Below are 15337 nucleotides of genomic sequence, written 5' to 3' on the forward strand. Positions count from 1 at the left end.
TTGAAATTCAGAAACTTAGATCTATCCCCCCCCAAAAAATCAGGAATTGGAATCCTAGGCTCTAACATCGGATTCTGAACCACAAAATCTTGAATGTTTTGTACCCTTGCAGTGAGATTATTCAGACAAGAGTACAGACCTTGAATGTCCATATCTACACCTGTATCCTGAACCACCCAGAGGTAAAGGGGAAAAGAGCGACAAAACACACTGCAAAGAAAAAAAAAATGGTCTCAGAACTTCTCTTATCCCTCTATTGAGATGCATTAATACTTTGGGCCACCTGTACTGTTATGACCTGGTGGTAAGGACAATAATGGACCTGGTGGTTAAGAGCACACGGAATGACCTTATAGTTACTAATAATATAGGACGAGCCTTGAGACGTGGGAACTCTGCTGACCGCAATCCCCAATCCCATCACACACACTAGAAATAGCCGTGGATTGCTCCTAATGCTCCCTATGCAATTCGACACAGCCTAAGAAACTAGCTAGCCCTAGAGATAGAAGAATAAAGCCTACCTTGCCTCAGAGAAATTCCCCAAAGGAAAAGGCAGCCCCCCACATATAATGACTGTGAGTAAAGATGAAAATTACAAACACAGAGATGAAATAGATTTAGCAAAGTGAGGCCCGACTTACTGAACAGACAGAGGATAGGAAAGGTAACTTTGCGGTCAGCACAAAAAACTACAAAAAGACCACACAGAGGGCGCAAAAAGACCCTCCGCACCGACTCACGGTGCGGAGGAGCTCCCTCTGCGTCCCAGAGCTTCCAGCAAGCAAGACAAAAAACAAAATAGCAAGCTGGACAGAAAAATAGCAAACCAGAGAAAAACAAGCAGGAACTTAGCTTCTGCTGGGAAGACAGGTCACAAGAACGATCCAGGAGAGAACTAGACCAATACTGGAACATTGACAGGTGGCATGGAGCAATGATTTAAGTGGAGTTAAATAGAGCAGCCAGCTAACGAATTAACCTCGTCACCTGTGGAAGGAAACTCAGAAGCCGCAGCTCCACTCACAACCACCAGAGGAAGCCCATGGACAGAACCAGCCGAAGTACCATTCATGACCACAGGAGGGAGCTTGACAACAGAATTCACAACAGAACTCTGATTGTGTCAGAATGACTGCACCCAGTAATCTAAGTGACACATCGTTGGATTCAGGGTTTCGTTCCCTACAATATGCTGCTCTCAGCTGAAGTAGCAAAATGCTGCTGACAGATTCCCTTTAATTAAACAGTTGTAAGTTTTCCTCTTAATAGCTATTGTTTTCTTTTGTTCTTGATTTTTGTCAATGATCATTTTTACTATTATCTGCCTTATTTATCATGGAAAATAGAACATTTAAAATTCAACATTGGAATAGAAAGATTAATATTAAAGTTTTCTGGAAATTTAGAATCCAGATTTATGTTTTATACAGGTTAATATTATTATGGCTATCTTTATTTTAATAGACCATGCAGAACTGATTGAAACATAAAGGGCTTGGACATTTTCAGACAAAAGCAAACATACATGGGTAAACGCAGCAGACGGTAGAACTTCCTACTGCTAACAAGGTCCCGTCTAAGAATTAAAGGAACATGCTTTTCCTGTTATAACAAAGGCTCTGAACTTGAACTCTCTCTTCACTAGATTATTTTTAGTTTCAGTAATTTGTTATTGTTTTACATTGTCTGTAGTACAGTAGATAAGTAAATTAGAGGCTGGCCCGCTTAGGAAGGTTGTAATATGTTTTTATTGTTGGTGTGACATGCTAACGAAAATTGTGTGATCAGGAAAGTGAGTCAGCCTTCGGTCCCCTGTTTTGTCCACCCTTTTCCTTCATTCGCCTGAAATGTATCACAAATGCTTCCCCTATGTGCAATTCAGTCATATTTTCAGAATATTCTGTTTAAATCAGGTCACATAACGATTTTAGGATGCCATTTTTTTCATGCTATTATTCCACAGTTTTATTTGGGTAGATTGAAAGTTAAAAAAACCACTTTACTTTTGTAAATATGCAAAATATTAGACACAAAATCTCTTCGGATTATAAAAAGTAACAAGTCAGCAAAAATGGAGTTAAGGGGAGTCATGACAGACATGTTTTTCTCCCCTTTGACCTTCTGGCAGACATAGAGACACGGTCTGCCGCACTTTACAATTTCCAGATTTGCCTGTTTGATTAGTAAATCTATTATATATTACTGTTATGTTACATTTGATATTAATTATTTTGTTTGAAAAATGTTTTATTCTAAGAGTTAAAGGGAACCTGTCACCCCGTTTTTTGAGATTGAGCTATAAATACTGTTAAATAGGGCCTGCGCTGTGTGTTCCTATAGTGTATGTAGTGTACCCTGATTCCCCACCTATGCTGAGATATAACTTACCAAAGTCGCCGTTTTCGCCTGTCAATCAGGCTGGTCAGGTCGGGAGGGCGTGGTGACATCGCTGGTTCTTCCTCAGCTTTACGTTGGTGGCGTAGTGGCGTAGTGGTGAACAAGCAGCGCGCGATCTGCGCTGTAATCCCTTGCATCGGTGGGGGCGGCCATCTTCCTGGGGCCGCGCGTGCGCAGATCGAGTGCTCTGCTGCACGGGGCTTCAGGAAAATGGCCGCGGGATGCCGCGCGTGCGCATTAGAGATCGCGGCGGCCATTTTCCCAAAGCCGAGATGCAAACTCGGCTTTGGGAAAATGGCCGCCGCGATCTCTAATGCGCACGCGCGGCATCCCGCGGCCATTTTCCTGAAGCCCCGTGCAGCAGAGCACTCGATCTGAGCACGCGCGGCCCCAGGAAGATGGCCGCCCCCACCGATGCAAGGGATTACAGCGCAGATCGCGCGCTGCTTGTTCACCACTACGCCACTACGCCACCAACGTAAAGCTGAGGAAGAACCAGCGATGTCACCACGCCCTCCCGACCTGACCAGCCTGATTGACAGGCGAAAACGGCGACTTTGGTAAGTTATTTCTCAGCATAGGTGGGGAATCGGGGTACACTACATACACTATAGGAACACACAGCGCAGGCCCTATTTAACAGTATTTATAGCTCAATCTCAAAAAACGGGGTGACAGGTTCCCTTTAAGCATCTTATTGGATATTGAGCCACATATGGAATGAAACATAACTGCTTTGAAGAATGTAGACTGATTGCCATGATTTTAATTTTTTATTTCCATTACATAGAAAGTCCAATCAGAAAATATATGACTGTTTTGCCTGACCTGTCTAAGAGCAATTTGCATAAAAGTTCTCCGGCATTCATCCATACTACATTTAAATGGAACAATGAATGCTTTCACTGTAGGGTTTATGGCGGTAGTTCGCTGCCAGTGTCACAGAGGGATCAGGTTTATTCTTCAGAAGGCTTTCTCAAATCCTTCTTAATCGTGAACATCATCTTTAAGCTATAAATGAACATGACAATTAATTATTTGCACATTTTATTTACTGCTAAATGTTATTCCCTGACATTAGATATTAATCATGATGTTACCATAAATCAATGGTAACTTTTAGTTCTACTGTCAAAAGTGATACATTTCATGGAGATTAGCTAAATGTGTTAAAGGGAAATAGGTCACTACCAGGTGTTCGATACCTGATATGAGAGCAGCATAATGTAGAGGCAGAGACACTGATTCCAGTGATGTGTCACTTACTAAAATGCTTAATGTATCCTTTACAGTCCTCCGTAATTGTAGCTCTGTATAATAATGGACCCAGCACTGATTGGCAGCTTTTTGCCTATGCACAGTGTACACAAAAAGCTTTAGAGTGGGCTGGGTTGTACAGAGCTCAGCATTCAGAGAACTGGTAGACCTTTAGTAGGCAAAACAGGAACTTTCTAAAAAAAACAAAACAAAAAAAAAACAGCATGCAGACGAGTAAGTGATACATCGCTGGAATCAAGGTCTCTGCCCATATTCATGATGATTTCAGTTGGGGTAGCAATGTTTCTTAACAGATTCTTTTTAAAACTTCTCTGAAAGCAAAATTAATTGATGACTTTTAAGGGAATCAATAACATAGAATACATTCACAGAGTTGCATGTCCTGTCTGGTATAAACCTGGAGTAATGATCTAGTACACATAGTACTACGAGGGGTTAATAAGCCATGACAGGTTAATTGGGAGCAGCTCGAGACTTGGGAGAGATGGTTTCTCCCCATATCTCCCTCCTGGGTGTGGTTCATATTGTAAAATGAGGACTTTTTGTCTCACAGATGTCAGGGTTTGGAGGTTTGCAGACCTTCAGCATTGCCATTGGACTAGGAAGCTGAACTCTTAACTCAAGCGGGAGAACCTGCACTATTGTATGGACTTTTTACTTTTTTTTCCCTTTGTGCCTTACAATGGCTGTATTTGAGATTTCCAGACATTTGTTGCTGAAGGAGATCACCAGAATCCCCATGACTTGGTTACACTGGTCAAAATGTATCAGGGGGTCGAGGGTTGCTTGGGGAGGCAAACTACTCCATACTGTGGGTCCCATCCGGGGGCAGATGCTCAAAAGGGGGTGGGGCATCCAAAGTCCAAGGGGGCATCTTAGTACAGGCCAAAGACTCATTGTGGGATGTTATTTGCTGGAAATGTTGTGGCCCGGGTCATATATCCACCCGTTATTTTCTGATCACCGAACAAATGAACTGTAACATGGGACCCCGGTGTTCATAATACGCATATATGGCCTGCAGTGTGGACTGTCCACCTATTGAAGAGCCAAAAGCTTGTCCTGTAAAAGTGAATAGTCTGCAAGTGGACTACTAGACTCAGGGAGTTTGTTGACCCTCGTGAGGGCCACACTTCCTCTCCAACTGATCCCTTGGAAGAAGGTGGGCGGCTGCTGCATTCACAAGGATGGTGGCCAAAGTGGTCATTGAAATGGCCTGAGGTACTGAGTCCCATGAGATCAGCATGGTCAAGGATTTATTGCACCCAATTATCATAGGCCCCTAAAGAAGTTTTACTATGTCCATAATCTGACAGGTTTTGCTTCTGTGTAATGGTGAAAGATGAAGAATAGGATCACCTGTTGCTGGCAATCTTGAGATAGGAATGATCAGAGAACATTTTGGGTCCGGCCAACAAAGGGACCTAAATATAAAAGAAGAGTTCAACAATGTAACCATTGTAAATGGCATAGCGCATGAGCCATATTTCCTTATTTTATAATGATTGGGGACTTATTAAACAAGGTTACTAAGGTCAGAGAAGAAATAATGGACCCATTGTTTGTACTAGGACCCTATAGATGAAGGGTGTTGGACATTTTCCATTAACATGTCTTGGGTGGCCATTTGGATGTTGACAAAACCTAAGAATGGGTCATGTGGAGGTTTTATTGGCCCAGATGTCATCAGGAAATCCTAAAGTACTGCAAGTCCTGTCCCACCTACCAGTAAACCGCTCACACCGCTCACTTCTGAAATCCTCTTGCACTGCTACCCATCATAGATTTGCCATTTGAGAGAATTGCCTTGGACCTGGTCAGCCTCCTTCTTAAGTCTGCTGGTGGGCATCAATATATATTGGTTGTCCTCAACTATGCTACACGGTACCCAGAAGCGGTTCCCCTGCGCTTACACACATACACATCACCTGATCTGCTTTATCCCATAAGCATTCAAGTTTATAAAGCTTGGAGTTGGAAAATCTGCATAAAAATGATGGTAAGGTAAAAATAATCACTTGTCTAATAATTGTGCAAGCAGTGTATTGTGACTTTGTAATAAATGGATCCATAAAACAACCATGTACATGAAGCTATAGGAAATTCTGTACTAAATAATGAAGTACCTATTTTTAATGTTTTATATAATTATTTCTGAAATATAACTGATAAGGAACATATTTAATCTATCTTGTTTCATTTCTTTTCACAGATTCAAGGTGCAATTATTGTTGCCTCCTTTTTTCAAGTTTTCTTGGGCTTTTCTGGACTAATTGGTCTTATGCTGAGATTTATTGGACCTCTGTCTATCACGCCAACCATTACTCTCATTGGCCTTTCTTTATTTGGTGAGGCAGGAAGGAAATGTGGCAGTCACTGGGGGATAGCTGTAATGTAAGTTCAACGATAATAATAATTTTCGATGTAAACAGATCAATTTAAGGCCAGTGTGGAATGCGAGAAACTTTCTCGATTCTCTCGCATCAATTCCTGGCACTGCCGCCGGCGGTTCGGACCGGAGCGTTCAGCTGCATAGAAATTCATAGAAGTATTTAGTACATAGAAGTGTCGGGTATTGATGCGAGAGACTTACTCGAGTTTCTCGTATTGCACACGCAAGTGTGACCCCGGCCTAATGCCGATTTAGATGGTAAATGAATCTTATAATAGTGTTTATAGGAGTAGTCACCTTCAGTGTCAGACTGGGGGGGCGCACCAGTAGCATTGTCTCTGAGGACAAACTGTGCAAATATTATTTCACAAATAAATGTTGCAGTCAGACATTGACAGTGTTATTTAACAGATTATCAGCCATGGGTCTGCTCGACCGAAACTGGTTAGAGGCAGATGATAGCTGAATAACACAACCATCATCTGCTCTGCTTGCAAACCCACATCAAAGTCAAGGAGCTGGAAAATGACAAAACTGTATGTCATATGTTGGTATGGGGTTAGGGAGTTACAAAATGCCCTAGGTTGCGAGACACACTTTTGGCCACTGCATGTAATCACATAATTCCATCTCATATACCCGTTTATAATATATTTTTAACTCCTTAGGTTAGATTTTTATATTGTTGCGCTCACTGTTTAAGCAATCTAAACTGCATTAGCACCATAATCAATGCACTTTAGCAGTGGCTTGCCATATTGAAACAGAGGATTAGCTTGAAATCACTGGACTAGGTTTTTTCTACCTGCAAGAAATCATTCTTGTAGATTGTGAGCCCTCGCGGACAGGGGCCTGTCTCCTCCTGTACCAGTCGTGACTTGTGTTGCTTAAGATTATTGTACTTGTTTTTTATTATATATACCCCTCCTCATATATAAAGTGCCATTGAATAAATGGCGCTATAATAATAAATAATAATAATAATTGACTCGGAGTGGACTTGGAGTCATAGCAGAGTGGAAGTAGCACCAGGGTAAAGTGGATGCAGAGTCTCGCTGTCAAAGGTCAAACCATCCATATGAGGAGTAACAAATGGAGGCAGCACACAAAGCAATATAGCAAAAAATGGTGATTTATTAGCCCATAGTGGCAGTGGCAAAGTTTATGTTCTGAGTTAGAAAAATATTTAGAATTGAGGGTCCTCAGTGGTTGATACCTTTTAATGGCTAACTGTTCTGAGTTGTGAGCCTTGAGGCTTGAGAAAGGTTCATATGCGATTTGCCTTTTTGCTTTGTGTGCTGCCTCCATTTGTTATTTCTTATTTATACATATCTATCTATATATTTACAATGGTGAAAATGAGTATCTGAAACACTTCCAATTTTTCAAGTTGTACCGCCTAAAAACAATAGAGAGGTTTGTAATTTTTAGGATTTCCTGTAGTTCTTGGCCAAGTTTGCAAACACTGCAGTGGGGATTTTGTCTCACTCCTCTATACAAATCTTCTCCAGATCTTTTAGGTTTCGGGGCTCTCGCTGGGCAACATTGAGTTTCAGCTCCTTCTAAAGATTTTCTATTGGGTTCAGGTCTGAAGATTGGCTAGGCCACTCCAGGACCTTGAAATGCTTCTTGCAAAGCCATTGGCTAGTTGCCCTGGCTGTGTTTTTATGGGTCATTGTCATGGTGGAGGATCCAGTCACGATCCATCTTCAATGTTCTTACTGTGGGAAGGAGGTTATTGGCCAAAGCCTCATGATACATGACCCCATCCATCCTTACTTCAGCATGGTGCAGTCAAATAGTCCCCTTTGCAGAAATGCACCCTCCAAAGTATGATGTTTCCCCCATCATCTTTCATGGTTGAGACTGGTTGAGAAGGTGTTCTGGGGTTGTACTCATCCTTCTTCTTCCTCCAAACACAGTGAGTGGAGTTGATACCAAAAAGTTCTATTCTTGTTTCTTCTTACCATATGATCTTCTCCCTTGCCTCCTATGGATTATTCAGATGGTCATTGATGAACTTGAAACAGGCCTGGAAGTGTGCTGGCATCAGCAAAGGGACCTTGCGTGCTCTGCAGGATTTTAATCCTTGATGGTGTAGTGTGTTGCCAACGGTCATTGACCAGGTCATCCCATGTAGTTTTGGGTTGATTCCTGATCTTTCTCTGAATCATCCGTACCCCACAAGGCAAGATTTGCATAGAGCCCTAGACCAAGGAAGACTGACAGTTATCATGTGGTTCTTCCATTTTCTAATAATTGTGCCAAGAGTTGTTGCATTCTAACCAATCTGCTTGCCTATTGTCCTGTAGCTTATTCCAGCCTTTTTCATGTCTACAATTTTGTCCTTGGTGTCCTTAGACAGCTCTTTGGTCTTGGCCACGGTGGAAAGTTGGAGTGTGATTGATTGTCTGGACAGTTGACTTTTAAACAGTTAACAAGTTCAAACGGGTGCAATTAATACAAGTAATGAGCGCAGAGTAGTAGGGCTTCTTAAAGAGAAACTAACAGGTCTGTGACAGCCAGAATTCTTGCAGGTTGGTAGGTGATTAAATACTTATTTCATGGAATAAAATGCTATTTAATTATTAAAAAATCATACAATGTGATTTTCTGTTGTTTTTTTTTATTCTGTTTCTCACAGTTTAAGTGTACAAATGATAAAAATTATAGACCTCTCAGTTCTTTGTAGATGAGAAAATCGTCAGTGTATCAAAAACTTATCTTCTCCACTGTATATACCATATATGTACCATATATGCCAATGCCAGGATTGGATTGTTAATTGAGTATTGTATATACTGTATTTTTCGGATTATACTGTAAGACACACTTTTTCCCTCAAATTTGGGGGTAAAATGGGGGTGCGTCTTATAACCTGAATTATAGCTGCAGCGGAGCTTACCATCTGCGGTGGAGCGGGATCTCCAGGTCGCTGCTGCCAGAATCTTCTGTTGGCTGTGGAGGAAGGAGTTGTGCAATAGCTGCGGGCCCCCGGCTGGTACAACGGGGTGTTCGTCGGTGCCCGGGATTCGCCAACATTTCATGACAACCCGAAGCCCCACTCTTTCCCTACTCTTCTATGCGGTGGACGTTGGAAAAATGGCCACCGGAGGCAGTTCATGCACAAATTGAGATCTCGACACTGATATCTCAACTCCTGACAACTTAATAACGCATTAGTTGCCTCCGGCTGCCATTTTCCCAGAGTCTATCACATTAGAAAGTATGGAAGGTGCGGGTCTACGGATTGTCACAAAGCCCAGGCACCACTGAACACCTTGTTGTACCAGACTGGGGCCAGTAGCCATGGCCTGACTCCTGCTACTGCCGAACTCCCCATCCTACCAGCCTGGAGCCTGCAGCATCTTCTGCCTCTGCAGGAGCAACCCTGGCACCTGGGATCCTGCTCCCCCGCCACTGCCCCCAAGTAAGCTACCGTCAAAGTGGATTATAACACACACAATTTTATAAAAAAAAAACAATTTTTTTTCCTATTTTCCTTCCTAAAATTTGGGATGCGTCTTATAAACCAGTGCGTCTTATAATCCGCAAAATACGGTAATAATAATTATAATAATAATAATTTTGATTTACAGTGGGGCAAAAAAGTATTTAGTCAGTCAGCAATAGTGCAAGTTCCACCACTTAAAAAGATGAGAGGCGTCTGTAATTTACATCATAGGTAGACCTCAACTATGGGAGACAAACTGAGAAAAAAAAATCCAGAAAATCACATTGTCTGTTTTTTTTATCATTTTTTTGCATTTTATGGTGGAAAATAAGTATTTGGTCAGAAACAAACAATCAAGATTTCTGGCTCTCACAGACCTGTAACTTCTTCTTTAAGAGTCTCCTCTTTCCTCCACTCATTACCTGTAGTAATGGCACCTGTTTAAACTTGTTATCAGTATAAAAAGACACCTGTGCACACCCTCAAACAGTCTGACTCCAAACTCCACTATGGTGAAGACCAAAGAGCTGTCAAAGGACACCAGAAACAAAATTGTAGCCCTGCACCAGGCTGGGAAGACTGAATCTGCAATAGCCAACCAGCTTGGAGTGAAGAAATCAACAGTGGGAGCAATAATTAGAAAATGGAAGACATACAAGACCACTGATAATCTCCCTCGATCTGGGGCTCCACGCAAAATCCCACCCCGTGGGGTCAGAATGATCACAAGAACGGTGAGCAAAAATCCCAGAACCACACGGGGGGACCTAGTGAATGAACTGCAGAGAGCTGGGACCAATGTAACAAGGCCTACCATAAGTAACACACTACGCCACCATGGACTCAGATCCTGCAGTGCCAGACGTGTCCCACTGCTTAAGCCAGTACATGTCCGGGTCCGTCTGAAGTTTGCTAGAGAGCATTTGGATGATCCAGAGGAGTTTTGGGAGAAAGTCCTATGGTCTGATGAAACCAAACTGGAACTGTTTGGTAGAAACACAACTTGTCGTGTTTGGAGGAAAAAGAATACTGAGTTGCATCCATCAAACACCATACCTACTGTAAAGCATGGTGGTGGAAACATCATGCTTTGGGGCTGTTTCTCTGCAAAGGGGCCAGGACGACTGATCCGGGTACATGAAAGAATGAATGGGGCCATGTATCGTGAGATTTTGAGTGCAAACCTCCTTCCATCAGCAAGGGCATTGAAGATGAAACGTGGCTGGGTCTTTCAACATGACAATGATCCAAAGCACACCGCCAGGGCAACGAAGGAGTGGCTTCGTAAGAAGCATTTCAAGGTCCTGGAGTGGCCTAGCCAGTCTCCAAATCTCAACCCTATAGAAAACCTTTGTAGGGAGTTGAAAGTCCGTGTTGCCAAGCGAAAGCCAAAAACATCACTGCTCTAGAGGAGATCTGCATGGATTAATGGGCCAACATACCAACAACAGTGTGTGGCAACCTTGTGAAGACTTACAGAAAACGTTTGACCTCTGTCATTGCCAACAAAGGATATATTACAAAGTATTGAGATGAAATTTTGTTTCTGACCAAATACTTATTTTCCACCATAATATGCAAATAAAATGTTAAAAAAACAGACAATGTGATTTTCTGGATTTTTTTTACTCAGTTTGTCTCCCATAGTTGAGGTCTACCTATGATGTAAATTACAGACGCCTCTCATCTTTTTAAGTGGTGGAACTTGCACTATTGCTGACTGACTAAATACTTTTTTGCCCCACTGTATATAGCGCTAACATATTCCGCAGCACTTTACAATTAAGTGGGGTCATGTACAAACAATACATTCGGTACGAGTTAAGACAATTTAAACAGTGGCATTAGGAGTCAGGTCCCTGCTCGCAAGCTTACAATCTACAAGAAAATGGGGGGACACAATAGGTGAAAGGTGCTTGTTATTTCAGGTCTGGCAATTATAATAAATAGGGATTTTCATACAAAGCTGCATGATCCAGTCATCAGCCCGTCAAGCAATAGTCAAGTATCAAGTGCAGTTATCATGTGCATGGAGGGTGTGGAGACAGATGAATAGTAGGGTGCAGATTCACATGCAGATAATATTTGGAAGGTGGGAACAGGACAAAGTTAGTTTACTGAGTAGTTGATGTGGTAGGCTTGTTTGAAGAGATGGGTTTTTAAAGCGCGCTTGAATAGGTCGGGGCTAGGTATCAGTCTGATCGTCCGGGGAAGTGCATTCCAGAGAGCTGGAGCAGCACGAGACAAGTCTTGGAGATGGAGGTGTGAGGTTCAGATTACGGGGGATGTTAGTCTTAGGTCATTTGTAGAATGGAGGGCACGTGTAGGGTGATAGATAGAGATGAGAGAGGAGATATAAGGCGGTGCAGAACTGTGGAGAGCTTTGTGAGTGAGAGAGATGAGTTTATACTGGACCCTGTAGCGAATGGGTAGCCAGTCTAATGACTGGCACAAGATGGAGGCATCAGTGAAGCGGCTGGACAGAAATATGACCCTGGCTGCCGCATTCAAGATGAATTGGAGAGGAGAAAGTTTGGAAAGAGGGAGACCGATCAGAAGAGAGTTGCAGTAGTCCAGGCGAGAATGAATAAGAGCGACAGTTTCAACGGTGAGAAAAGGTCGGATTCTGGAGATGTTTTTAAGATGCAGGTGACAAGAGCGAGTGAGTGATCGCTCACTCGCGATACGAGTACATTTTTTACAGTTATGTTAGACTGGAGGTGGGTGCTACAACATGATTGCACTGCTGAAGAAAAAGTTAATATTGTGTACTACAGGAAAGAGGCATAAGTGATCAAATGCCTAAGAAACTTGATCACATCAAGCTAAAGATTCTCAAGCATTGCAGTGACGCATTTCAGTAGCAGACACTGTAAAACATGAAAGATGCTCCAAGATAGATGGGCCGTCACCACATACTGAAAATGCTGGAATCTCAGGGAAGAAATATAGTTGCGATAAAATCATGAACATACATAATAATAAGAGGGAGTTAAAGAGGTCAAGTTAAGACGCATAACTCATACAAGAATACATGATGTAAAGCACATTGTATAGTTAAATTCTAAGGCAATAGTGGAGAGTTGTTCTCTCTTTCCTCCTCCATTTGTTATTGTAATGTAGACATTTACGATTTATTAACACATGAATGATAAACATTACTATCTATTTCAAGATGCTGTCCTACATGAAGAGAATGTATTGTGTTATAAATATATGGGAAAAGAACTAAAGCACACTTGGCTTGTAGAAACTCTTAATAAATATTATGTAACTACTACATGAGTTATTCCTTCATAAATTATAGCAACTAAATAGAACGTATTAGAAAATTCTGTACATTTAATTACAGGAACCACAAAATTGAAAATTAAGATGGGTAATTTCCTAGCAAAAAAAATGGCTTTTGCCCACTAAAGACATGACCTGTTCTCAGAATAAGGGATATATGTCTTATTGTTAGAGACAATGATGATTATGGAAAGGTGGGCACCATATAAAATTAAAGACAATTAATCATGCAGCTGGGTGCAACCAAAGCTCTAACTGAAATATAAACTAGAACCAAGAAAAAAGAGCTCAAAAAGTAGTGCACACACAGCATATATATCATAAGTAAAAAGGCTTTATTAAGACAGAAATGTCAAACAGACAAGAATCACAATTAAAAACAATTAAAACCATTTATGGAGCGACATGGAAAAGAAATGGTGAGCAGGCAAGTGGAGAAAATCTCCTCTTATTAATAATTGTTTAACCCTTTCTGACATCGGGATCAGCTGATATGTGCCTGCAATAGCACCGGGTGGAATCGCAATCCACCCGCCGCCATTTAACTAGCGCTTCCGGCCTTCGGGCCGGAAATGCGCGCATTGCTGACCCCCGTCACATGATCGGGGTTAGCGATGTGTCGGCATGACAACCACCAAAGGTCTATTGAAGACCTCTATGGTTGTTGATGCCAGATGGCTCTGAGCGCCACCCTGTGGTCAGTGCTCATAGCAATGCAGAAATTCTACTACATAGGAGCGATCGGCGCATCACTCCTATGTAGCAGAGCCGATCAGGCTATGCCAGCTTCTAGCCTCCTATGGAGGCTATTGAAGCATTGCAAAAGTAAAAAAAAGTTTTAAAACATATGAAAAAAATAAAAAAATATAAAAGTTTAAATCATCCCCCTTTTGCCCAATTTAAAATAAAGCAATAAAAAAAATCAAATATACACATATTTTGTATCGCCGCATTCAGAATCGCCCAATCTATCAAATAAAAAAAGGGATTAACCTGATCGCTAAACGGCGTAGTGAGAATAAAATTTGACACGCCAGAATTACTTTTTTTAGTCACCGTGACATTGCATTAAAATGCAATACCGGGCGATTAAAAGATTGTATCTGCACAAAAATGGTATCATTAAAAAACGACAGCTCGGCATTCAAAAAATAAGCCCTCACTCAACCCCAGATCATGAAAAATGGAGACGGTACGGGTATCTGAAAACTGCGCAATTTTTAAAATCTTTTTAGCAAAGTTTGGATTTTTTTTTTACCAATTAGATTAAAAATAACATGTACATATTTGGTGTAAACTCGTAATGACCTGTAGAATCATAATGGCAGGTCAGTTTTAACATTTCGTGAACCTAGCAAACAAACAAACAAAAAACCGGTGTGGGATTGCACTTTTTTTGGCAAATTCACTTGGAATTTGTTTCCCATTTTCTAGTACATGACATGCTAAAACCTGCTAAGATGTCATTCAAAGTACAACTTGTCCCACAAAAAATAAGCCCTCACATACCATATTGATGGAAAAATAAAAAAGTTATGGCTCTGGGAAGGAGGGGAGCGAAAAATGAAAACGCAAAACCGAAAAAAGCTGGGGTCATGAAGGGGTTAAGCAATATCTCAGTCATAAAACACCACAAGGAGTAGTGATTATAAATTATGCAATGAATGAACTCACAGGAGAAATGGTATATATAATGCCTAATGACGATATAGTATATTATATAATTTGTAAAGCCACAATAAAATATGCACCAATATCTACAGTATTTTTCGGACTATAAGACGCACCGGACTATAAGACGCACCCAGGTTTTAGAGGTGGAAAACAGGGAAAAAAATATTTGAAGCGAAAAAGGTAGTAAAATATTTAATAACATAAACATACTATTATATGTGTTGTTATTATATATAATAGTATGTTATTATGTTGGAAGCTGCAGGTAGAAGATGGAGCTGTGGGACCAGTGTGGTGTCTGTAAAGTACTGTATGAAGATCCTGGAGGGTGAGTATAAGAATGGGGGCACAGGGCTTATATTTAAAGCACCACTCCAGCACTGAAAAATAACACTGGAGTGCAGCTTTGAGATCCCATTGGGAGAACTATAACTCCCAGCATGTCCTGCAGAACCTATGGCATGCTGGGAGTTATAGTTCACCACAGAAGTGGCAGAGTGCTTTATTGTGTGTTGTAGTGACTAACCTTTTAATTGTGGCAACCAGCCACACTGTGGTGAGGTAAAATGCTGGAGCATCCCATCCCATGACACCACAGAGCGCTCCCTCTTGTTGCCTCTCCACAGCACAGGAGTAACCTTGCAGATTGTAGTGTGGTGTCTGCAGGACCTGTGATGACATCAGAAGAGTGAGGGCTCTGTGCTGCCTTGTGATGCTCCAGCCTGCCCTCTTCATGACATCACACAGGTCCTTGTGCTGGAGCACTCAGCATCCATCCAGCACAGCCCAGGCAGGCAGGTATGCAGCGATCTTGTCCCCTCTGGCCCCTGCTGCCGCCTCCTCCACCA

General features: G+C 41.7%; 1 protein-coding gene across 1 annotated transcript in view; it reads left to right on the forward strand.

Moving 5' to 3' along the window:
- The window catches only part of LOC138674481 (solute carrier family 23 member 1-like), a 994669-nt gene that overhangs the window by 200310 nt on the left and 779022 nt on the right, over positions 1–15337 (forward strand). The window contains exon 6 of the mRNA XM_069762318.1: positions 5891–6072. Within this exon, the coding sequence (XP_069618419.1) occupies positions 5891–6072 (182 nt within the window). The remainder of the gene's footprint in view (positions 1–5890; positions 6073–15337) is intronic.

Source organism: Ranitomeya imitator, chromosome 4 (assembly GCF_032444005.1).
Source record: "Ranitomeya imitator isolate aRanImi1 chromosome 4, aRanImi1.pri, whole genome shotgun sequence".
Lineage (NCBI taxonomy): Eukaryota > Metazoa > Chordata > Amphibia > Anura > Dendrobatidae > Ranitomeya > Ranitomeya imitator.